Source organism: Jaculus jaculus, chromosome 6, assembly GCF_020740685.1.
Source record: "Jaculus jaculus isolate mJacJac1 chromosome 6, mJacJac1.mat.Y.cur, whole genome shotgun sequence".
NCBI lineage: Eukaryota > Metazoa > Chordata > Mammalia > Rodentia > Dipodidae > Jaculus > Jaculus jaculus.
In genome coordinates this window covers 140,084,243-140,110,632 of record NC_059107.1, presented here as the reverse complement: position 1 = coordinate 140,110,632, position 26,390 = coordinate 140,084,243, and the positions used below count along the sequence as shown (strand labels likewise).

Sequence of the window (26,390 nt, the reverse complement as noted above, 5' to 3'; positions counted from 1 at the left end):
ACAAAGTTAGAGAACTAAGCTATATTTTAGTGTATTTCTACCCCAGAAGCCAAAGTCAGGCAACAGAGCCATATACAAAGTAAACAGTGCCAGCCTTTGGGAAAGAGGCAAGAACACACCCAGGTGAGTAACCCTCCCAATTTCACACCAGGAGAATGAGAATCACAGCCGGGAGCTGTATATATATAAATACCCAACTACTGCCAAGGTGTAAATTCTTTTCATGACAAACCTTTATAAATAGATGTATGGTAAGACTAAAAAACAAAAAGTACTAGTCAAACAATTAGAAATATAAGCAACAACAATCTATACTACTTAGATGAAAAAAGAAACTGTAACACTGTAGTATTTAGCATATGAAGTTTTCATTGATTATAACTTGTCATGATTACAACTTTATAGTATGATTTTGCATGTCATTAATTCATTATACAATCAGATGTTCAGCCCTTATTGAATCTTACTAGCCCTTAAGTTTTTCATAAATAAAGCTAGCAAAACAATATCAACCAAAATTAGAGAACTTTCAGAAGTATAATACAGTAACATAAATGCAAAAGATATAATACAATGTATCTGTACAATTCAAATTTCAAAAGTTATCACATATACAAATAATAAATAATAGTCATATCTGATGTCATCATATTAACAAAATAATAGCTAGCCATTTATCTCTGTTTTATTGCTGGCTTAAAAAACCAATTGCCATCTTCAAATTATTTCTCCATAAAATAGAAGGCATTTGGTATACTTTAAATTTCAAAGTCCTAAAAAAATTTAGAAGGCAATTTTGTCCATCAAAAATATATCTGCTAAAAAAGTCATTTAAAAAACAACCAATTCTTAGGCATTTTTCTTCTCCTATGAAAAGGGCACTTGGTGTATAGCTAAAGCTTTCAGAAAATAAACATTCTATTGATTTTCCTACTCAGTAGATGACATATTGTGCAACTTTAATATAAAAATATAAATATGTTTGACAGAGATTAAACAGTGCTTGGTGGAAAATCCTATCACCCTTTTATTTAAAACATTTTTCCCTAAAGGCCATGAAACCAATACTGATTCTATGTAGTTGCCAGAAACGTCCCAAATTAGGAAGCAGTAAAGTATTCACTAAATGTTCAGAAGTGGGCCCGCAGTCTTTTGTTTTCTTCCCGTAGCCTTTCAATTTCAGCCACTAATCCTTCATTCACTGAGTATCTTTCCAGTAAAGAGTGCATTTCATTCTAGAAAAACAGGGAAATTCTTTTAAAATTACTGGTTTTCACATTTACTCGACAAGCTAGGTTTTACATACTTTCAGCTAACAATTCTCTCCTGTTCAATTAACTACCAGCTGAATGCAATTTCTTATCCTTAATCACAAAGATTTTATATTCCCACATCTAGAAGGCCTTTGGCTTCTTATTAAATAAAAAGCTGCACAAAAGTAGCCTTGAAAAGCTAAGTAGGTCAGCAGCTAAAATCCACTTTACTAACTGAAATTAATGAAGTTCCATTATTATCTTAGCAATTAGACATACATCTAAGTAAAAATACACTGTCCTTAAGTGAGTCATTTTTCAGACTTATACGGCTCTACATTCTTCATAACACAACTTGTTATACGTACCAGTTGCATGTGGAATTGTTTAATCATCTCTACTTGCAAATTCACAATGTCCCTATGGCAGGCTTCCCTAGAGAAGAATGTAAAATCCTTGTTAGAATTATGATACTTTTAATGATTCTACATCATTTAAGAAACATTTTGTTATTTAATAACTAGATATCAATAATAAAAACAAAATACTAGTGCACCTAGAACTTATCATATTTTAAAATCCAAGAACTTGTTTAATCCTCACAGTTAGGAGCAATGATAATCTCCCTTTTACCAATGAAGAGAATGAGCCAAGCAATGAGCACTTCTAATTTGTCCACAGTCCTACAAGCAAATAGCGGAACTGGAGTTCACCCAGACTGTCCACCTCTAGATCTCCTTCATATAGAAATAATCACCAGGGAAAGACAAGACTTGTCAGATAGATATAGAGGAAATTCACAAGGGCTGGAGAGATGGCTCAGCTGTTAAAGGCATTTGCTTACAAAGTCTGACAGCCATGGTTCAACTCCCCAGTACCTACATAAATCCAGATGCACAAGTTGTGCATGCATTTGGAATTTGTTTACAATGGCAGGAGGCCCTGGTATGACCACATTCATATTCTCTCTCTTTCTCCCCTCTTGCAAATAATGATTTTAAAAACAAAAACTTAGTAGATTACCAAAATGTAATGTCATTGTCCACAAGCTTAGTATTGAAATAGCACAGCAAAAGGTGCTGTTTTGGATGGCTCTCACAAAGATTTACCTAATAAAATACAATTACCTCATGCCTACAGAAGAATATGTGAACATAGGTAAGAACAGTATAAAGAGCTTATGCTTAAGATTTATTATACTTTCAAGTTTCATGGTCTATGTACATGTAATCTAATGATAATGATGATATAGCCATTCTCCTGTCAAATGGCACCTGAATTTTTAAATACTTGATTAGACGCTGTTATAAAGAATCAAGTTACTTTTCCACTTTGATTTGAAACTTTTAGTATTGACCAAAACATGGAATGAGGGTCTACTATATTGTATTTTTTAAAAATATATTTATTTATGGGGGGATGGGCATGCCAAGGCCTCTAGCCACTGCAAAAGAACTCTAGACATATGCACACTATGTATATCTGGCTTAAGTGAGAACTGGGGAGTTGAACCTGGGTTCTTAGGCTTTGCAGGCAAGCACCTGAACAGCTAAGCCATCTCTTCAGCCTGGAATGAGTATCTATATGTATTATGTGTATGTATAAACACACATACAGAATATAATCTATACTAAATGCTACAACACCATTCATTGATTATTCCATAGTTTATACACAATTATACTCATTTACAATGTCTATATATACATGGGTTTCTTTGCAGCTACTTAACTTCAGAGGCCAGTGTTTTTGTTGTTTTGTTTTGTTTAAGGTAGGGTCTCTCTCTAGCCCAGGCTGACCTAGAATTCACTATGCAGTCTCAAAATGGCCTCAAACTCACAGCAATCCTTCTACCTCTGCCTCTCAAGTGCTGGTGGGATTACAGGTGTATACACTACCACATCCAGCAGGCCAGTCTATTCTACACCAAGGCTACTACATTAATTTTACTTTAGTAATTAAGGTAGTCCTCAATCCCCTTCAACTTCACCCTTTTCCTAAGTGTCTTGGTTATCCCTGGATACTTTTTCTTTTACATATATTTTGGAATCATTCCACCATTTTTCCCCAAATAATTCCAGGTGGAATATTCAATCTACAGACCAATGTAGATGAAAACCTACAATGGGGTAGTCACAAGCCCTAGGGGTGTAATGTCTGCTGCTGTCTGGCTAAATTTATATACTATGCTCACCAATCTTCCCAGTAAGCACTCCTCTTAATGTTCATACCCATATATTAATGCTACTCTCACTTTTGGTTAGAGAAGCTTCTCTTTTCAGATGACAGTGACCTTGGAATGACTCAGAAGGCACCATGGTGCTGATAAGAAGTGACAGAGGAGTGTTCAGCACTGAAATATCTATATCATATCCTACAAAACTCAGGGTCCTTTTGCAGAAGAGGTAGCAGAAAGAATGTAAGAGACATAGGAAGGGTAGGACTCCTTACAACTTGCTCCTCCAGACACAAAATGGCCTGGATATCCATGACCTCACAGTGCCTGACACTACCTACACAAGACCATGATACTAGGAGGAAAAGATCATGACATCAAAATAAAAGACAGACTGATTGAGAGGGGAAGGGGGTATGATGGAGAGTGGAGTTTTAAAGGGAAAAGTGGGTGGAGAAAGGGAATTACCATAGCTTATTGCTTACAATTATGGAAGATGTCAATAAAAAATAAATTAATAAATAAATGAATCATGAAACAGAAAGTATCAGAGAGGTTAGGGGTATATCTTAGTGGTTGAGTGAATGCTTGGCATACATGTGGGCCATCTGTTTAGGTCCCGGCACTACCACAACAAAAACAAGACAAACAAGAACTCATCCAACAACTAATCCAGACAGCCGGCTAAAGGGTGTCCTAAAAGGGCAAAGACCATAGGAATAAGAGCAAACTGGAAATAAACGACACTAAGAAAACTTGAAACCCAGCAATTACAAATCAGGGGGACTGGCTTACAACAGACTTTCTTCTTGAAGAATGCATCAATCTCTGCTTAGGTTGTAATCTCTCAACCTAATGACCATCACCTGATCACATATCAAATACATTCTGAAAAATCATTCAAAGATTGACAATGTGGGCTGGAGGGACAGCTTAGCGGTTAAGGCATTTGCCTGCAAAGCCAAAGGACCGAGGGTTCGATTCCCCAGGACCCATATTAGCCAGATGTACAAGGGGGTACACATGTCTGGATTTTGTTTGCAGTGGCTGGTGGCCCTGGTATACCCATTCTCTCTCTCTCCCTCTTTCTCTGTCAAATAAATAAGTAAAAATAAAATACTTAAAAAAAAAAAAAAGATTGACAATGTGAAGATATCTAAATATACTAAAATAAAGGAAGGGTTCTTCCTAGGAATAATAGAAGTTTAAGATTATTTTCCTCTTAGATACAACAATAATAGGAAAAAATTTTCCTTGAAAGAATAAAGATGAGTAGACAAAATTTCTATAAAGTTTCAAGGTAAAACTGGCATGGCAGTTTACAACCGCAGAAGGCCTAGCTATACTGTCTAGATTTATTCACCAACTTTCTCCTATGGGCCTTCATAGTCAGTGACATGCTTTACCTGCACCAGGCTGTGCCACCATCGGACTATAGAGCACAGCACTCAGTTATCAGTAGTTATACCCTCTCTCTGCTGAAGTGAAGGCCCTGAGCTCACCACCTCACACATCTGAAGGCAGCACTAATGAGTAGAGACAACACAGTGTCACATTACTCCATTATCCAAAACCTCAGAAACTACCATGTATGTGTTAAAGTCTTCCTAAGTCACTACTTTATACTAATTGCTCTGCGTAAGAATTTCTAGAACTTAAAATATACATTTCTTCCAAGATACCTGTCTAAGTCTGTCCAAGAAAACTGTTCACTTTCTGTGTCCACCATCATCTTGCCTGCACTAGTCAGCTGTATCTAGGCAGTTTCATGATAGACAGTTGTAGCTAGCCATAAATATTTATGTAGTCTTAAAAGCCCTCTATTCATTTAAAACTGTGTATTGAAAATAACAGAACTCAAGAAGAAAGAACTGAGGCATATCACTTAAAATCTATGCAAGTTTGCAACTGGAACACTACACAGAAGCAATTAAGTTCTAATGAAAAAGACTGGCAGAGTTAAAAAATAAAATAAAAAAGTTTGATACATAAATACAGTAAGTCTATCTTTGAAGAACAATAGTCACTTAATGGAAGGAGAAAGAAGAATCATTTAACCTGTAATGGCAGCATGCACACTAGACTTCCCATCAAGTTCACTCACAACTGCTCTGGTAATACACCTTTTTATGCAGGACAAGATCAACAAAACTCATTTTCTATGGCTTCATGGTCAACATAAACAACACAGAGGTAGTACCTGCTCACAGTATTTAGTACTCTTTTTTTTTTTTTTTAACACAACTTAAAAGTCTAGTACAGAATCACTATTGCTACCTAAATTCATCCAGTGTTTCTTGTATCATGTTCTGAATAAAGCGGATCTGAATGGATGTCAAGGGCGCATTTGGTCGACTGTTTCCAATGGTATCAACTATTTTTTCTGAGAGTGAACTGGCAACTCCAGCGGTGACACAGGATGCCATCTTTGGGTCTAAAATAAAGGATGAAGAAGATATTAATAGTCAACTTGGACTAAGAGACATGAAATGGGTATGACAAAACATGAAAAACTGACGAAGAACAGTGTTCCTATGAGATTTAGAAAAATTCACTGCCTGGAGTACGAATTTTAGAAACTTTATATGACATTATTTCTGATGGTCATAGACAGACAGACAGACAGATAGATAAACTGCCAAGTGTCTACTATAACAACTTATGACAGAGGGATTCATCTTGCAGAATCTCAGAACCATTTCCTCCTATAAAAGATGACTGTGACAAGATGCTGTGCCACAAAGCAGACTAACCAGGTTTATTACAAACAAGGAAGCAATAGGAAGGCAGTGCGCAAAGCCCAGGGTTGAAGCTAATGCCCTGTGTCTACAGAGACCACAGGAAAATACAGATCTTCAGATAAGAGACTTATTCTGTAGGAAGAATTCCTCTCTATGATTGATGCTTACAGGTCACCCTAACATCTCTTTAAGTGCAACCTTGTCTCATGAGTTTGTGGCATAAGTTTCAAGGGTAGAATTTTAATATGAAGAAAAAAAAATTTTCAGGTAATTTTATCACTTTTCAGTCTTGCACCTTATTTTTATAGATAACACGTAACTATACATATCACATCAAACCTTACATATTAGATTGAATGATGCTCACACCAAAGAGTATCAAATCAAAGTTGCTAAATTTAACCATCAATATACTTTTTTAAATTCTAATAAATAAAAAGGAGGCTGGGGAGATTGCTCAGTGGTTAGAGACACTTGTTTGCCAGGCCTGAAGTCATTTTTGCAATAGCCACTTAAAGCCAGAGACAAAAAGTGGAGCATGTGTCTAGAGATCCTTTATAGCGGAAAGGTCCTGGTACACCCACTCATCTCTCCAACACACACTAGTGACCTTAACTATAAACTCACAGTCTTTGAACTATTTTTAGTCTATTACTTATTTTTCAAGTTAAACAATTGGAGGATTTTTCAACTGTAACTTTTTAAATTCAAACATAAGGACATACTATGTACTTACTTGGAGTTGAGGATCCATTGACTGGGAACTCACATAATAACTGGGCATCAGTTTCTTTCTCTGATTTTTCGAATTTCTCAAGATTTCTTGTTTGGTTAGATGACAGAGAGGTATTTAGAATTCCAGTTTCAGCAGCAGATGAGATCAGCTTTGTAAACTTCACAGTTAAAATAAAAGATTAATATGTAATACTACCATACCAATATTACCAAGTACAATTTTACCTAGCTTTCCCCATTTTCCCCAGTAGGGTCAGGAAAATGAAGAGAAATATAGACAAAATTAGAAGGTAAAAACAATATTAGGACTAGCCACAAAATAAATCTACTAAGTAACATCTGAACAATGACAAGGTAAAGTCAATTTACTAAGCATATGCTATTTAATGTAACTTAAAATGCAAATTATTGTGAAGGGAAAAGAAGAGGTAGAGAAGCAGGGAAGGAGGGAAAGAGGAAGGAAGGAGAGAAAGGAGGGAGTGAAGGAGGATTTAAAAAAAACCTGCTAAACCCTGATGTGGTAACTAGACATAATTTTTTATATCTGTCACTAGTCGCTATTATCTTGAAGATATTATCTAAAAAATAATTATGGAAACAAATACAGACATACTACATACCTAATATACTTGGCTTTGCTATAAGTGATTTTGAGCTATTATAAAGAAATTAAATTCTAAACTGGACACTATAGCATAGCAGAATGTTACACTGATGCAAAAGTGAATAATTAATTGCACTTTTAGCATCATCAGATTTACTCTAATTCAAAGACTAAATGCATTGACCACCAATTTTCTGCTTTATGCTATAGTGGAACGTTATGTTAAGGAATTCAGGTATCAAGTATTCTTATATGGACATACCCCATATCTTGGGGAAGAAAGTATAAGTTCACATCTTCAGTTATCTTCAATATGGCCACAGTTTTGAGAGATTTGAAAACTGTTCGGTGGTTACTAAAAGTGACTGTTAATAACTAGCATGCAGTAATAATAACCAGTGGATGCTGGCTTCTGAGAGACAGAGGCTAAAATTATTGTCAGGTGGATTACCTGTTTGAAGGAGTCCTTAGGCTCTGGTTTCCCCAGGTATGCTTTCCTAGACTCAGCTGTCAGCTCATGACTGTCAGCTTCCTCTTTCACAGGAGATGCCATGAGGACATTAAGAGGACTAGAATGTAACACCAATGTGCTTGAGGCTAGTGGAGTTTTTCTTGGAGGAAACACTGGGTTCAGCTGGGGTAGAAAATCAAGGCCTGAAAGAGGAGGAGGACAACTGCATGTGCACACGCTGTCTCCAGCCTAGCATGAAGGAGGGGCAACTGGGGAAAGACACGGGACTTGTACTCCAAAGACAGGCTCGTGTTTCAGCTAATCTCTGGTCTTGAAGAACTAGAAACTCTTGGAAGTATGAAAATAGTATCTATTTTCCAGAGTGAGAAGGCTTAAAAACTCCATGTGCCCAGACATGGTGCTGCACAGCCATAACCCTAGTGCTCAAGAGGCTGAGTGAGGAAGACTGAGCTCAAGGCCAGCCTAAGCCACAGAAAACAATGCTGTCACATGAAAAAAAAAAAAAAGTGCTTTGAGTACTATGAAACACAATGACTGCTTTAGTCAGTATTATTTCTGATAAGCAAAGAGTGTTAATTTGATATCTGTGGTATATGCCACAGTGGGCTGCCTCTGAGATGATGGTGCCTTTGTGAAATCTAGGCCCTGTGTATTTGTAAGTAATACTTACTTACAAATTACAAATGTGCTTCTAGCAAACACTATGGTACAAGTGGCATGATCCCACTTGCAAGATGAGGTTATAAAGATGCCATGGCTTCTATAGTGGGTTCCCTCCCTCTTCCCCCCCACCCCATGTCCAGTGGAGGAAATAGCTCTTTGTGGATTCCCTCAAGGAGATGCGCATGTGGTGGAACTGTTAACTTGGCCCAGAACCATGGAACGAGCCTGGAAGCAACTCTTTCCCACACAGCTTTGAACTGAGTGCAACACTGGCTGATTCCCCAAACATCAAGAAAGAAGAGAGTTGAAAGCCAAAGGCAAACAGTCAAGGTATGAGTGGATTCCTAACCCACAGAAATAGTGAGGTGGTGAGTGTTTACTCTGTAACCTCACAGCGTCAGGTAGCTTGTAACACAGCAGCAGAAAGCCCTGCATCACCCTCCTCTCATGGAAGTAATTCTCGGTACTTACCATCTCCCTTGCCTGCAGATTCATCACTTCCCTTGTCAACCACAGCATCTGCAATGAAGTAAGATCAAGTGTGAAACATAAACCACAGCAACGTGGACTTCCTACTCTTTCCCCACAGAATGCTGAAAGTACAATCTTAAGGAAAACATGAGTAATGTAAAAGGTTATAGCTAGACTCATTTAAACTTCCCTTTTCATTTTTTTAACTTCATGTGGAATAATAGCAAATGTGAGAAGATAATTCTACGGTACAGCGTCGTGTAATGACAGCAAGGTATAGAACAAACCCTGAAGTAGGTTCTAGAAATCTGTAAGCCACTTTTGCCTACCCCATTCACTAGCTTCTTGACTGTGGGCAAGCCTTCACTGCAATCACCTCCATCTCGCATCTGGACAGCGAGGTAAGGCCTTGCTCAGCTCACAAGACTGTTTTGGAAATTAAGTGAAATTAAAATATTTTGCACGCAGTATGTATTGTAAGAACACGGCCTGACTGATATGTATTCCCACCATAGAATGTGTGTAATAACTAGCAGCATATAAAATGATGTGGCATATTAAAAGAACAATGTGCAAAAGTCATTAGCAAATTCACCATAAATTCAAATGGCCACCAAGCACACTTCTGTAATCTGCACATGTGTGCACCTAATACCTGCACACCACACACACAATGACACATTTTTAAGTTGTTTTTCTCCACTAAAAGAAGCATTTTATTTAAAAGATGAAGAAACTGAGGCACAAAGATTAGAGAACTGCATCCTTGGGATTAAAAGACAAATTCCTTGATAACAGAAATGACTGCTATATTTAGTACACATTTTTCCTTACTAGTAAGAGGCTTCAGTGAATCACATTTGAAAAAATAGCAGAATTAAAGGAAAAACAAATTTATTCGTTATTTTACACTCAAGCACTTGTTTTTGTCTGTGCACAGACATGGGTGCACATGTGTGGGCCAGAGAACTACCTCAGATGTCATTCCTCAGGTGCTGGTCAGTGGGATTAGGGGTGTAAAAGTGCCACACCACACCCAGTATTTTTACATGCGGGTCTGAGGATACACTCAACTCAGGTGCTCATGCTTGCGACAATCAGGCTGTCTCCCCAGCCCTCCTTCCTACGTTCTTCAGTGCAAAACCTGCTCCATGAGTGTGTGTATGCATGTGTGAAAAACCTGGGCTCCCCAAGTCAGTGCTGAGCCCCCAAAACATTTCTCAAGTCAACTCTGCCACTTGTTCATCCCACCCACAATCCTTACTCTCTCTTTGCTTTTTAACTATGTAGCTCAACTTCTCTTCTTCCTGGGGGGGGGGGGGAGAAACCTTCCCCATCAGTTGGTGAAAGACAAGTGATTTCTAAGCTGCAGTAAGGCAGAACACAACAATTTATGTGTCACCTATGCAGTTATCCTTCTACTATGAAAGGACACATAAAGAATGCAGGAAAGGAAATGTTAAAGTGAAAAATGAAACTTCCTAAAATGAGGCGTGGACTTAACAACTCTAATATCCTTTACTGCTGATACTTAGGTTCTCTCTGGTTTTTCATTATAAATAAAACAACAAACACAAATCTTTCCAGACCTTTCTGAGTATTTTCTGAGGTAAATTTGTAGAAATGCAATCACCCAACCCAAAGCATATGCATAATTTAACACTGCCAAATGACCCTCTAGATCTTAACTCATATTGCTGATGATACTGCTGTTAGCACTAGAACTATCTATCCTGTTAAGGGAAATGTTGTGAGCATTGGTACTACAAAGCACAGCTGAACAGTGGTAAGGGCTGGGTCTTTTAATCAAAATGGTTTTTTAAATGAGGGTGTCTAGATCATTGTGATGGTTTGAATAGAAGAGATGGCCCCCAATATATTCAGTTCTTTATTGTTTGTAGTTTGCATCTGCTGGCTACCTGGCTGGAGGCAATGTCACTGGGTGATCTTAAGGTGTGGTGGTGGGTTTCCAATTTCAATCTAAAGATATACAAAGTGTGCATAGCCAAGGTGTGCTGTGGCTTTTGACCTTTAGGCTTGTACTTTTCTCTCTCTGCTTGGGCCTGTGAAGGAAGGCCAGCTTTTTTTTGCCATTATGGAACTTCCCCTGGATCTGTAAGCTTCAATAAATCCCTTCCTCCATAACTGTGCCTGGTCTGAAAGTTCATCTCAGTGAACCTGAAGCTGTCTGCTACAATCATGGTTGTAGAAATGATATACTATACACTGAATAAGATATATGATACTATCATGCATGGTGTAAAAGATAAAGTCATCTTATCACCTATCCACAAAAATATTTACCTCTCCATGAAAACATTTTTTAAAAAATTTTTTTGTTCATTTTTATTTATTTATTTGAGAGTGACAAAGGCAGAAAGAGGCAGATAGAGCGAGATAGAATGGGTGCGCCAGGGCTACCAGCCACTGCAAACGAACTCCAGACGCTTGCGCCCCCTTGTGCATCTGGCTAACGTGGGTCCTGGAGAATTGAGCCTCGAACTGGGGTCCTTAGGCTTCACAGGCAAGCGCTTAACCACTAAGCCATCTCTCCAGCCCATCCATGAAAACATCTTAGAAATAAAAATTAAACTTTAATAATTATGATTATTTCAACTAGGCAAATATTTTTTTGCAGACTAAACACCCAAAATTTGGGGGAAACTCATCTGAAGTCAATACAGGTTGTTTATAAAATAAACTTTCTTTAAAGAACGTTTTGTGGCATTAAGAGGTAATTAGCTTAATGGTGAAATCTTTGCTTAGCATGCATAAGACCTGGGTTGGATTTTTGTGGAAATTATATACTTAATTGCAAGTTATTTTCATAGTTACCATGTAAACTTTGCCAACATATGTTTCAGCATCATAACATTTCAATTATCAGAATAAAGAGTAATGCACCTCGCAGACCCTCAGGAAATGACTCCTCTGCCTTACGCGGTTAGACCTAAGCTTGTGCCCACACTTTCTAGCCGTAATCACCACAGAACAGCCAGAAGCAGGACAGAAGGATCAGTGATGTGAACATACTTACCATCTCTGATAGGGGAGAACATGTCACCTAAACTGCTTTTCCCAGTATCGTCAAAGCTGGAGATGTCCTGGCTTCTTCCACTGTCTGCTTCCTTAGAGGATGTGTCTGTGTTTACACTGCGACACAAACCTTAGAAGAATTAGATAAAAACAGCAGTGTTATTACATCTAGATAGATGTTACCACCTAAAGTTGGGTCATAAGAATTAATGTGTTACCATGTTGACTTAATGCTATGCTGTGAGCAAGAGCATGCCTGCCAAGGAAGGGCTTCTCAAAAAGCAAACAGCTTACTTGTTACTTGTTTTAGCCACTTTCATGGAAAGTTCCTAAAATAATTTATTTGCTTTGCTGCCCTCTTATATTGAAAACAATGTACTTATTTTTTTATTCTATGGCAAACGACAAAACACAAAATTTGCTAGGCCTACAATGTGATGCTTAATGTTACCTCATTAACTTGTAGAAAATTGGTCTTTTTTTTTTTTTAAATCCCTTTTCTCTTTCCTTTCACTAATATTGGGTATTTAACATTACTTTCAGCATGACCAACCCTTTCAAGAAACCTCATTAACTTGTGTGACTTACTAGAGAGTAAAAAGTAGAGTGTGGCACTTATAAAACATGGTGAGGCTACAGACTCTCGTCTTTAGAAGTTTACAGCTTTAGGTGAGGCTGGTGTGAGAGAAACTGTAGTTTAGTAGTTCTTGCTTGTTTCTGGGTTAGGGAATGTGGTAGTTTGAATATGATCATTTGAATATATGGTCCCAAAGACTCATGTTTTACTAAAATTGAGTAGGCACTTTCACATTCACTAAGTGAATTCCTTTCAGACTGTTTCATCAATTTGATTATTAGAAGAAATCACTTAAATATCATGGCATTTTCATATAACAAACTACTAGCATGTTTAGTGTTTGCCAGGCACTACTCAGCACTTAAAAATATTTATCCCAACACCTGAGTTACTTTTATTGTGAAATATGAAAGGAGCCATAGTAGCTTCTTGTTTTGCATTTTATTTTTCATTCTGAACTAAAAGGATAAACCAAAATTGACATCAACACAGTTTCATATTCTCTACTGATGAGGCAATGCCCTCAGCCAGGCTGTAGTATCAACAATGAATGATTTCAGAGTTAGCAGCATTCTATTTTTAAAATAATCACTATTTTTTACAGCAGAAGTCCAACTGAATAGAGTATGTGCCTTTCATGAGTCCTTTAAAAACTTATAACAAAACTTAAATTTTCACTTTTTCAATTTATCCAGTATTTTATCTAAGTGCTTGCATGAATTTGAGTTCAAGGTTCTTGGAGACATAAAATATTTGGGAAATACAAATTACCTATAGCAGCAATACGTACCTGCTTTGTCCTGAGCAGCCACTGCTCCTTTCCCCACGGTGGCTGCCACAGGCTGCGGGAGAACCGTGGCAACAGAAGGGGCGGCGGCTGCTTCTCTAGAGCTCCCGGAGTTCTGAACTCCTCCACTGGAAGTGCTCACAGTAACAGCCCGCTTGTTCACCACTGTGGCCTTATTTGAACAGCCTTTATTTAAACTTGACTAAATGTAATGGAATATTTAAGCTCAGGTTACTAATGCTTCATAGAATACATTAATATTTTATAAATGCCCTGATATGACTTTTTTTTTTCTTTTATAAATCTTAGGCTTGCTTGGGGATCTGAGTTTCCCCCTAACTCAAAAAATGTCTTTGAAGTATTTTTGCAAGAATACAAAAAATTTTTAAAAATTTTTGAAAGCATCAAATAAATTATACTAAAATAGTTTACAATGCTACCACATAAAAACAAATATAAAGCAATACTATACTGTGTTCAACTGAAAAACTATCATTTTTCTGAGCTAGATGTTTTTAGTAAAATCAAAACTGTTAAGAAACAATCTCACCTTTGTCAGAGCAGTGGAGCACTGAAATGCTATACACTGCACAGATGTCTTGTGAGCACTGATGGTTTTCACCGGGGATTTCAGCATCCTTAAATCATACTGATAGATTTTCCCACGGGAAGATCCAATAGCCAAAGTGGCTCCATCAGGCATGAAGTCAACTGCCGTCAGAGGAGTGTCAGCCACTAACGTCTTCACTAGTCTTTGGAAAAGGAACACGTAGATATGTTTAGTGTATACATGTGGATCTACTACATGGCACTATAAGACACAAATGTTCTCCGGCAACCGTGACTTAGATGGGCAAACAGCACATACATTGCAAATGCTTCTGCCACAGAAGTTGATGACTTAGTGGTATTTCTGACAAGATGCGAGCAAAGAAGCACTGAAGGTCCCGTCCTACTTTTCTATTCACTTCCAACAGTACTCGCTACTTCTTCCAATGCATCACCAATTTCTCTGAGTAATTACTTAGGCAGTGAATGTGACCTGGTCCTGCCACCGCTCCCCAGGCAGGCTCCAGCCTCGGGGGTGAGGAGGCACGACAGTTCCGGTCTCCAAAGTGTCCTGCTTCTCTCTGGAGAATGAAGACCTCTCATAGGGAGCAGCTGCTCCTTGGTTCTTAGCCGGGCATCTCTTAACCAAAGAGCTAAAAGCAGCACAGTTCATAGCCTGAGCTTCAGCAAGCAAACAAGCACAGATGATGGTTCACTGAGCAGTTCATACAATTCTAACCATTTTTTCTTTTGCTTCTATTGGAGCACTACATAAAGCATACCATGGGCCTAAGTGACTGCAACATATACCCAGGCAGGGGAACGTTGTTTTCCAGGATTGTCTGGCTGGCAATGTTCCCAGACAGTATAGACTAGAGGAACTTATGAAATGGCATTGGGGCAAGCATGCTGCTCAAATGACACAGTATCTAGGAAAGAACAACCAAGTACCAAACCCAAACGATTCTAACAGTTACAAACTTTGACATAGAAAACAAATTAAGTTTAAAGCAAGTTTAAAATATTGCTTTAAAAATAAATGTGGTAGTATTTTAAAAAATTAAGTTGTGGGCTGGAGAGATGGCACAGTGGTTAAGGGTCTTGCCTGCAAAACCTAAGGACCTGGGTTTGACTCCCCAGTACCCACATAAAGCCAGACACACAAGGTAGCACATGCTACTGGAGTTCATTTGCAGTGGCCAAGAGGCCCTGGAGCACCCATTCTCTCTCTCTATCTCATAAATAAGTAAGTAAATAAATAAATGGGGGGGGGGAAGTTGTGAAGTAATTAAGACGTTACTCCTCAATATTCCTGTGGCACAAATGCCCTGGTCCCAGTGCCTAATCCACTCTTAAAAAAAAATGAATTTTTAAAAATTTTTATTTATTTGAGAGAGAAAGAGGGAGACAGAGAGAGAGAGAGAGAGAGAGAGAGGGAGGGAGAGAGAGAGGGAGAGAGAATTGGGGCACCAGGGCCTCCAGCCACTGAAAACAAACTCCACATGCATGTGCCACCTTGTGCATATGGCTTACATGGGTCCTGAGAAATCAAACCTAGGTCCTTTGGCTTTGCAGTCAAGCTCCTGAACCACTAAGCCATCTCTCCAGCCCTAATCCATTCTTTTGTACAAGATAAGAACAAAGGAAATCTCTAAACTCAAGAGATCAAACATGCAATATTAGCTCCCTAGACAATTATCAGAGGTCTTGATAAATGACAAGTCAACCTGTTAGTAAGGTAACTGTCCTGAACTGCAGTCTGAGCATACTGAACTTACTTCTTACTGGCAGTGTCATAGAGGATGATTCTCTTATCCAGGCCGATGGTCACGAACAGCAGCTCATTGACGGGAGAGAAGCAGATGCCTGAAGCAGGGGCTTTATGTGTGCTATCAAAGTTGTGGTAGGAACTCTGACTATTCACGTCCCAGAGAGTTACTACGCCATTATCTGAAACACTGCCCAGGAGAGACTTCTTAAACAAGGAGTACTTCAAGTGCCGAACAGACTGTAAAAGAATAAATTTCATGTAATTGTAAGCATTCATGAAGACATTCAGTACAAACTACAAATACAAGCTACTACAAATATACAACCTACATGGAGCTGAGATACTCTCTGGTTTAAAAGACAGGTTTGGGCTATGAAACAATCACAGTATTATTCAGTGGATTATAAAATGATCCTGAAATTGATTGATATTCTACTATTTTCTATGACTTTGTCATTATTTTATTATGTTGAAAGATACAGCTTCCACAATCTCCTTTTCAGAGGAAAACTACAATATATCCAGATAGAGTACATTAATTCCTATTAGAATATTCATTATAAACACAGGCCCAGTCACAGTCACACCACAGCAAGTGTAAGGATATACTGGGAGTGAACATATTCCCTGTGTGTTTCCTATATGCACCTTAGATATTTGGACATATCTGTCTGAATGTGAGCATGTGATAAGCTACAGCTCAGTACTAGAGTATACTAAAACACTAAACCACAGAAAAGGAACTGGCAGCCTCTAGACTGGGGATGAACTACATCCACTCTCTGAACTACACCAGCCCGAGGGCAATGCTGGCCTTTCTCTAAACACTAATCCCCAAGGCCATCTTCTTCCTACTTCCTCTGGACCAGAAAAATCAAAAACTCAAGTTGAGGATACAAGACTTCAATTAAGATTAGTTGAATTACTTTATTTTTACTAAAATGTGTTGTCAAACTTGTACTACTATTAGAATTAGCTATGCTAAGAATTCAGAACTTTACAATTGGGCTCTATTTTTTTTCCTTGAAACTCATAATCTACTTTTTTTTCTAAAAATAACTTTTAAATAAATATGTATTTGTCTCCAAAAACAGTAGCAACAAATGTTTAGGCATAACATAAAGCAAAACCTGACTAGAGAAATCAACCATTTGTTACTAAGCACTGGAGTAAGATGACTACTACGTTGGTCCATAAAAACAAAATGTTGGGTTATGTACTTTCCATTCTTATTGAGATAAAGCAAGTCCACTTGAATAGATAAATCTTCAAGAGAAAAAATAAGTTACCTGAATTTTCTTTTTGGCTGGTTTGAGCTAGCTTTTTAAAAAAAAAAAGAAAGAAAGAAAGAAAGAAAAGAAAAACCAGGATTTCCCTACCTACTCCAGGCTGTCCTTGAACTTACAATTTTTCTAGAGATGGGAGATGCAGCCCAGACTGCCAACAGCTGCCTGAAGGGTTCCCTAAGGGATGTCACCTCAGATAAAGCAAGAAGAGCCAGAAAGAAGCAGATGGAAAATTTGTTAAGATAAAAAGGGGCTGGGGATGTAGCTCAACTGTTAGAGTGCTTGCCTAACATGCAGGAGCCAAATCAGAAGGGAAAGGGCAACACGTACAATCTCAGCACTCATAAGGCAGAGGCAAGAGAATCATAACTTCAGTCACCCTCAGCTACATAATGAGTCCCAGTCTAGCCTTTGAAGAAAAAAAGAAAAATATTTAAAAGATTTCATATTGTGTATGTCCTAGACAGTGGAAATAAATACACACATACACACACACATTCCCCCCCCCCGTCTCTCTCTCTCTCTCTCTCTCTCTCTCACACACACACACACACACACAAACACAGAGAGAGAGAGAGAGAGAGAGAGGGGGGGGGGGGGGGGAGGGAGACATGCAATTCTATAGCTTTCTAGGCCACAGAGGACAATGTATGTGATTTACAAAGTTTAAAATTTAGGTAGTTTCTATATTATTCAAAAATATATGAGCTCGTTTGCTTATTTTTTATCTTTAAAGGATTTTCTTTTGTGCTTTATAAGGTGCATTGTTGAGACTTAGGGATGAGAGGAGTGACTGACATTCTAACCCTACGTAAACATAGTTTGTTGTTTTGAGCATGTTTACTTCAGATGCCATTAGGAAGACACCGGCAATTTTGATGTGATCAATTGTGCTAAATTTCTGACTCCCAGCCAGATTAGATCAAGGAGCTTCATGCTCCTGGTGTATCCCTTGCATTTTCCCTTTCTATTTTTATTTCAGTGTTTACATGTGGTGTATGTATAGTGTTTGTATGGGTGTACGCAGATGTACACACTCCACATGCATGCATGCTGAGGCCAGAAGAGAACGCCTGGTGTACCCCTCTATCACACTTCCGTGATATTTCTTTCTTCAGATGGAGTCTCTCACTGAATCTGAAGCTGCCATTTTCAGTCAGATTGGCTGACCAGAAAGCCAGAGCCATACTTCTTGACCTGGGCATGCACGGCTACACCTGGCTTTTACAGGAGTGCTGGGGATCGAGTCCTCATCTTGGCCCAGCAGGCACTCTTCCCCAGGTGCTCCTCAGCCCCAAACTCCCTGTCTTTTTAGCCTGTCTCGTTCCCAAGAATCTGAGTACTGGATTTGTAATAATGTTTACGGAATCACTGTCAAAACATAAATAAGGCTGAACAATAATTATTCATGTATTCTGTAGCATTCTTAGTTCATGAAGATAATAGTTCCATTACATCAGTGTAGCTTGGGTTGAAATTCACAAACAGAATTAAAAAAAAAAAAAGAAACAAAACAAAAACTAACACGATAAAACCATCGAAGAGAAAGCTTGTCAAAGTTCATAAAGTATATCCTAACACTGGCCACAGCAGTAATGTGCCTAAACCATCCTTAAAATACTGTTTTCCCGAACCTTCAAGAAATAGAGCTTACCAGTTTACATAATGAAACCTCATAGTTAACATTACCTGATTATGATAAAATCTAAGTCCATAGGCTGCTTCAAGTTGGGATCTACATGGCAATTCACTAAGGAAAACAGATAATCACTAATGTTCCTCTCCCCTAAACTGGCTTTGGACAGAGATGCTCAGTCAAACCCTTTCCTGAGGACTACTCTGAGGATTCTATACTTGTGCACATACCCAGGTACATATTAGCTCTCAGTACTGTGTTACAAGTTCATAACTTTCTTATTGCTAATTAAGTACCCATCAATGAATCCTCTTTTATACACAGTTTTAAGTAAACACACTAACTTACTTTTTTGTGTGCTTGTGTGCTACAGGTGTACATGTATGTGCAAATGGAGGCCACAGTACGACCTCGGGTGCTACTCTCTGAAACTTCACCCACCTCTTTTTAAACAAGGTCTGAAGATCAGTCATTAGGCTGGACTGGCTGGCCAGCAAGCTCCAGCCTTCCTCCTATATTTGTACCCCTTGTGCTGGATTACAGAACTGAGGATGGAATTCAGGTCCTCCAACTTGTGAGGCAAGCACTGTACCAAGTGAGCCATCTCCCCAAACCCTTACCTTCTTTATAGGCCTACCCCTCAATGCTTTCATATGGCAGAATATCATTTTTGAGATCTCTTCATCTATTAAATCATCATGTCTTTAGAATATTAAGAATTAAGTGAATAACCCTGGATGAACGAAGTATGAACCAACATTATTTAAAATAAATGTTAATTCATTTTTATATCAGCAGCACTTAAGTTCAAACAATTGTCTTCTTACAGACTATTTCCAAAATATAAAAAGAAGAAAAAAAAAACTACCAATAAGTCTATATATAAGAAAGAAATCCTACCGTTTGGTGGTTTTATTCCCAGCACTCAGGATGCAGAGGGAGGAGGATTGAGGTGGGTTCAAGGTCACCCCTAGACTACACAGTGAATTCAAGGTCAGCCTGGACTACAGTGAGACCCTACCACGAAAAACCAAAATAATAATCATCATCAACCTGGCACCGTAAGTAAGGATGTTATTTTTTTCTTACAACACATTATTACTATATAAAAATGTATTTGGCTTAAGAAGTTGTTTTCTAAATATAAAAATATTCCATTAACTGTAAGTAGGAGGTTGGCAAACTTACTTGTAAAAACCTAGACAGTAAGCATTGTATACTGCTGTACGACAAAAGCAGTTTCAGACAATACATAAGTGAATAACATGACTATGTTCATATGAAGCTACAAACACATGCAGGCAGCCCATAGGGCTATACTTTGTGACCTCTGTATGGATATTTAGAAGCAAGTTTTAAGCCACAAAGGAAAGTCAAATCATCTTACCAACTAGAGAAATAACATCTTGTGGGATAACACAGTGCACATTTTGTTTCTGTGTATTCAGTAGAGTATCAGCAGAAACCTAGTATCATACTTTACTAAAGTGCACAAATATATCAATTTATCTAAATCATATATTGTTATTTAGGTTACTTCCAACTTCTCAAGACCCTGGCTACTCCCATTTTCTAATATTGCTAACTTATGAAGGAATTTCACTGTGGTTTATGCTTTAAAGGTTCTAGGCTGAAAATGCTAAATACTTATCTTTCTTCTCTTGGGAATTGCCAATGACTGCTTTGCGTATTTTCCATGAGGCTACTGAGAATTTAGCTGATACTAGTTTGTAATTATCTTAAAATAGTAAGGTCATAAATGCTCAAATATTTTCTCCATTTTTTTTTAAGCTTTATTGATCTTGTCTTCCTCTCAGAAGTTTTAAATATTAGGGATTGGAGAAATGGCTTAGTGGTTAAGGCACTTGCCTGCAAAGCCTACCAATCCAGGTTTGATTTCCCCAGTGCTCACGTACAGCCAGATGCATAAGGTGGCATATGCATCTATAGTTCGTTTGCAGCAGCTGGAGGCCCTGGCATGCCCATTCTATCTCTCTCTGCCACAAATAAATAATATTTTTAAAGTTTTAAATTGTCACTCCTTTCCTCCAGTCCTGCAGGGAAGGCTTTCTCTGAACTTCTCTTATCTGACAGAGTTCCTCCAGGAGAAATGTAATCATCTTGGATACCCTCCCTTAATGTCACCAGCCAGGAAGACTGATCACTGAGAAAAATCTTGAGGCCTTTATACACAGCAAGGCAGCCTCTGTTCTTACAGCACTTCAACTCTCACCTCACCATAACCTGCTGTACATTCTCCAGAACAAGTGGGACTCTGCCCCATGCTACCGCTTGATCTCTGGACACATTCCTCTCCATACAAACTTAACTTCTCTTCCCTAGATGCGCTAACAGTCTCTACGTCCTCTGGAAGGACATATAAACTTCTTGTGATGTTGCCAGGTATTTGCGTGCAGTGAGATTTTGTTAACCTACTATCACTTCATTAGACAGGCTCTATCACTGCACCCTCATAGAGCAAACAGAGAAGATGGCTATTGGATTTACTTGCCCCTTGCCTTTTGTTTTATTTCCCCTTGCCAGGTGCTTTACATTCTGAAGAGCTGAATCTAAACTAGATATTACCAAAGCCAGCCTGCCTAAGAAAGAGGGACAAGGGAAGCGTCATCATTAGACTTCCGACTCACCAGTTATTAGACTGCATGTCAAAAATATACATAACTATTTGTCTCAGGGCAATAATAAACAGTCCTCTTTCTTTACTGTCCTTAAAAAGCTCTCCAGTCAGTCTAATACACAAAATACGATTACCAAGACCAAATTACAAGTGATAATTTAACAGGGGGTGGAGGGAATGTGATCAAATAAAGATGACCAAACCAGGTGGGAGAAGCAAATAACAGAAGTGGTTTTAATGACTTGATAGAATGATTCATTAAAAGCTTCCCACAGCAGCTAACACTCATTGATCTTTTACCTTAGTGTTACCAAGTAAAAATAAAACCTACAAGGAAAAGCTACTCTAAAGAGCCCACAGGGAAGCAGACTGTCCAGGAAGGAGGCAGTACATGCATGAAGATCTCAAGTTCTAGCAGATCTGGCCTTAGGCTAGAGATTAGCTTGATTCCCAGATTACTTTTATCCTAAACTAGATGATAAATTTAACTTGGTTTTCTGAAGTAAACCAATCTATGAAAATTCTCTGAATGTCAATAATGCAGTAAGCTAGCACTTGGAATTTTAAGGATTTCTTTTAATGTGAGGAAGCAGTAAGAATAGACAGCAGATACCTACACTCAATATTTCATCTGACACTAGTTCTGGCCAAAGTGATCGCAATAAAAATAAGAAGTTTGCAGTGAGACCTCTTTCTCTTTACTCTGACCATGAATAGCCAAAGTGACATTACAAAGTCCTGAAGCTCCAATTGCTATATTGTTATATAACCACTCACAGCTAACTTTGACCCAGGGATTTTCAACAGGAAGCAATGCTACCTTGCTATAGAAGTTGAACTCAAATTAGCAGTTGAGTTATGTGTACCGAAGGCCAGGGATCTATTTTCTCAACTGCAAACAGAGAGTAACATGTGCAGCCTACAAACTAGCAGCCAGGATTACATGAGAGAATGCCACATACATCAATGATCACAATGCTTGAAACACTATAAACAGTAGTAAGTAGTCTATAGGTGACAACTATGTACCAAAATACAATAAAAATAGAAGTGCAACAATATACAAGGTAGTAGCTGATGTAAGTTTTATAGTAAAAAGCTACCCCAAAATTTATGAAATGTGCCAAGGTGTCATGCTTCTAAGATACAAAAAACAGAAAGAAAATTTCCATATAAAGAAGCCTATTTAATCCACAGATACAATTTTTTTTTCACAATTATGGGCTTGGACTTTATGTTCTTTATATTCAAAATACAAGTAAGAAAGGAAACAGAAAGAACATAAAATAATTTGTTTTTATACTAGTATTCATAATTCTAAAGAATGTCTGTGAAAGGCTGGAGAGATGGCTTAGCACTTGCCTACAAAGCCAAAGGACCTTGGTTCGATTCTCCAGGACCCACGTAAGCCAGATGCATAAGGTGGTACATGCATCTGGAGTTCATATGCAGTGGCTGAATGCCATTCTCTCTCCCTCTCTCTCTCTCTCTCCCCCTGTGTCTTTCTCTCTCTCAAATAAACAAATTAAAAAAAAACAAAAAAAAAAAAACAAAAAGTGAATGTCTGTGAAAACAAAACCCAGTTATCCCAACCCATTATCCAGAAAGCAGTATTATCTCAAGTTTTGTTTTGTTCTTGCTATTTTAATTATTTAGTTGTTTATTTGAAACCAAGAGTGAGAGAATGAGAATGGTGTGCCAGGGCCTCCAGCCACTGCAAACAAACTCCAAATAACATGCACCACCTTGTGCATCTGGCTTACACAGGTATTAGGGAACTGAATCTGGGTCCTTTGGCTTGGCTGGCAAGCACCTTAACCACTAGGTCATCTCCCCAGCACTCCATTAGTTTCCTTAAATGTCTTCAAAATATAGGATCCAAATCTTGCCTATAGTATTCAGTCTTACTGAATATTCATTATTATCACAGTATTCATAATTATCTATCCAACATGTTCCTATTCGGGCCCTATATATCCAGGCATATTCCTTTATCCTATTTATATGATTTCTTCCATAAAAACTATACCTTCCCTAAAGTTATGTTTCAGCTTATTCAAAATTCGGTGACCTCTCTAAATGTATTAATGCACATGTTTATTAAGCAACTTTTCTACGTAAGGCAGAAAGCTAGACAAATAACAGGCTGAAGACAAAAAAGCTGTGTTCTGCCTACAATATACACCTATGTAAACAATGAACACTAATACAATCGAATAACTGGCAAACAGACCAGTTAATCAAAAATTGTCAATGTAGTCATATCAAATGAAATCTTCCCTCATTCAAATGCCCCTATTTTATTCCTGGTTTCTCCCAGCTACTCTGAATCACTACAAGACTGTTTCGTAATTATTTTTAAATTATTTTTAGTTATTTGAAAGACAGAGGTAAAGAGGCAGGGTGGGGAATGGGCATGCCGGGGCCTCCAGCCACCGCATACAAACTCCACTGGAGAGATTGCTTAGTGGTTAAGGTACTTGATTGCAAAGCCAAAGGACCCAGGTTCAATTCTCTTTTATTTTCATTTTTATTTATTTGAGGGAGGGAAGAAAGAGAAAGAGAGAAATGGACTCACCAGAGTGTTCAGCCATGCAAGTGAACTCCCGATACATGCACCACCTTGTGTATCTGGCTTACATGGGTCCTAGGGACTCGAACCCAGGTTCTTTGGCTTTGCAGGCAAGTACCTTAAGTACTAAGCCATCTCTCCTGCCCTTTTTATTTTTTTTTATGTGTATATGTGTGTGGTATGCATGCATGTATGTATGTGAGTTCATATGTATGTGTACATGTATAAGGAAGCCAGAGATTGATGCTGGGTATCTGCCTCAGAGCCAGGGTCTCTCTGAACCTGGAGCTCACCAATTTGGCTAGACTAGCTAGCCAGTGAGCATTAGGAATTCCTTGACTCTGCTTTCCAAGTGCTGTAATTACAGAAATAAACCACCACACCAAGTGTTTTACATGGGTTCTGGGGATCTGAGCTCAGGTTCTCATGACTGCACAGCATTTTATCCATTACATCATTTTCCTAAAAGACTGTTTTCAGAAACACTCATAACACCTATGTGTAGTATGTCTCTTACCCCTAATGTATGTGGAAGTTGAAGAGGACTGTGTATGGTCTTCAGTCTAATACTCTCCCAACTGATCTATTTTGGCAAGTGGGGCTGTGGTCTTTTACAATTTTAAATTCCATTAAAGTTCCCTAAAACACTACACATTATAAAAAGCTGCTTTCCAGGGCTGGAGAGATGGCTTAGTGGTTAAGGCACTTGCCTACAAAACCTAAAGACCCATGTTTCACTCTCTAGATCCCATGTAAGCCAGATAGACAAAGGTGAGGCAAGCACAAGGTCACACAAGCTCACTAGGTAGTACAAGCGTCTGGACTTCAATTGCAGTGGCTGAGGCCCTGGTGTGCTAATTCTCTCTAAAATAAATAAATTAATATCAGTAAGGTTTTAAAAATCTTGTTCTTTAAAACAAAAAAAAAAAAACCCTGCTTTCCAGAAAGAAGATCTTCAACTTCTATGAGACACTAGTTGTGACAAAAACTATAGAAAACAAAACCAGAAGAGGCTCACTGTGATACCTCCTTCTTTGTCTCTATAATGAACCAAAGTCCACATTAAAAGGAGAGGTACGCTGATGAAAATTTTCTGTAGAAAATATATTGGATTAGTCAAAGATTAAATTTGTTAAGAAACTTTCTTAAAGAAAAAAAATTAGCACATTATTTTAACAAGGGAAATACTTAATTACCTAAGTTTTCTTTAAAAAAATTTCCTAAATATTCCTTATTACCCTGAAATATATGATTAAGCATGGGTAACTTTTTTTTTTAAGTTCAAAACTCAAGTACCCTCTGCCTAAACACAATTATTCACCAAAAAGCATTTATGAATATGAGTATCTCATAACTGATGAAAGATTTCCACTCATATTTACGGCTTATGCTATAACCACATAGTTGTATTTTGTTAATACACTAATATTCTAGGAGAATGAAAATAATTACAAAATTTAATTCATGTAAGCACCCTAATCTAGTATTTACTAGCTTATTTTGACATTTCAAATGTTTTTACTTATTTATTTGCAAGGAGAGACAGGGAACGTGATCATGCACACATGGGCATGCCAGAGCCTCTTGCCACTATAAATTCCAGATGCATATACCACTTTGTCCATCTGGTTTTATGTGGGTACTGGGGAACTGAAATGGGATCATCAGGCTTTGCAAACAAGTGTCTTTAACCACTGAGCCATCTCTCCAGTCCCTATTTTGACATTTTAAAACACCACCATTAAAAACTAGCTGCAAGGTTTCAAGCATGCTAAATAAAAATTTTAAATGTTAAAGACTTTAATACATAAATGTATTGCCTCATAACAATTAAATATATAATAGAATAATTTGTTTTTTATCAACTTTATTTTAAATAAACTCATACTGTACCTGGTTAGTACCATGGCCAAAAGGAGTACTCGATATGTTAGTGGTTATACTGTGTAAAATAATTTCACCACTAAGAGATCCAGAAGCAATATAGCAATCATTCCAATTGTATGTGACACAAGTTACTTCAGCTTTATGATCCTGAAAGAGAAATCCAAGTACAACAGTGCTCATTATCTTCAAACAGGACATTTTTATAAATACACTTAGGTTTGTCAATCTAATGCTTGTGTTAACATGCACTTGAATTAAAAAAAAAAACTTTAAAATTTAATGAAATGAGTAAAAAACCATATTTTCATGACCATAATAATGGCCCAAGCACATCAAAACAACAGACAGTATAAAACGGCATATAAATTGCTAAATGCCTACCTGAATGAACCCACTTCCACTGACAGCTTAACTTTAAAAGAGCACTTGCTCTTGAGAGCACTGCTGGTCAACCAGAGGACAAGACATTCAAATTAGCTCCAAAATGACATAAAATCCGTGGTGTGAGACAGTGGCAACCTTAAAGAAAGGATACG

The 26,390-nt window shown here is 37.9% G+C and overlaps 1 protein-coding gene across 2 annotated transcripts in view; it reads right to left on the bottom strand.

The window, feature by feature from the left end:
• Nucleotides 1–349: 349 nt before the first annotated feature.
• Nedd1 (NEDD1 gamma-tubulin ring complex targeting factor) overlaps nucleotides 350–26,390 on the bottom strand; it is an 83,576-nt gene continuing 57,535 nt past the window's right edge. For both annotated transcript variants that reach the window (XM_045152553.1, XM_045152552.1), the window contains exons 5-15: nucleotides 25,861–26,001; nucleotides 15,843–16,072; nucleotides 14,066–14,267; nucleotides 13,519–13,717; nucleotides 12,153–12,281; nucleotides 9,116–9,163; nucleotides 7,961–8,163; nucleotides 6,907–7,063; nucleotides 5,707–5,863; nucleotides 1,622–1,688; nucleotides 350–1,235 (exon numbers count right to left, since the gene is read on the bottom strand). In XM_045152553.1, the coding sequence (XP_045008488.1) occupies nucleotides 1,131–1,235; nucleotides 1,622–1,688; nucleotides 5,707–5,863; nucleotides 6,907–7,063; nucleotides 7,961–8,163; nucleotides 9,116–9,163; nucleotides 12,153–12,281; nucleotides 13,519–13,717; nucleotides 14,066–14,267; nucleotides 15,843–16,072; nucleotides 25,861–26,001 (1,638 nt within the window). In that variant the 3' untranslated portion in view covers nucleotides 350–1,130. The remainder of the gene's footprint in view (nucleotides 1,236–1,621; nucleotides 1,689–5,706; nucleotides 5,864–6,906; nucleotides 7,064–7,960; nucleotides 8,164–9,115; nucleotides 9,164–12,152; nucleotides 12,282–13,518; nucleotides 13,718–14,065; nucleotides 14,268–15,842; nucleotides 16,073–25,860; nucleotides 26,002–26,390) is intronic.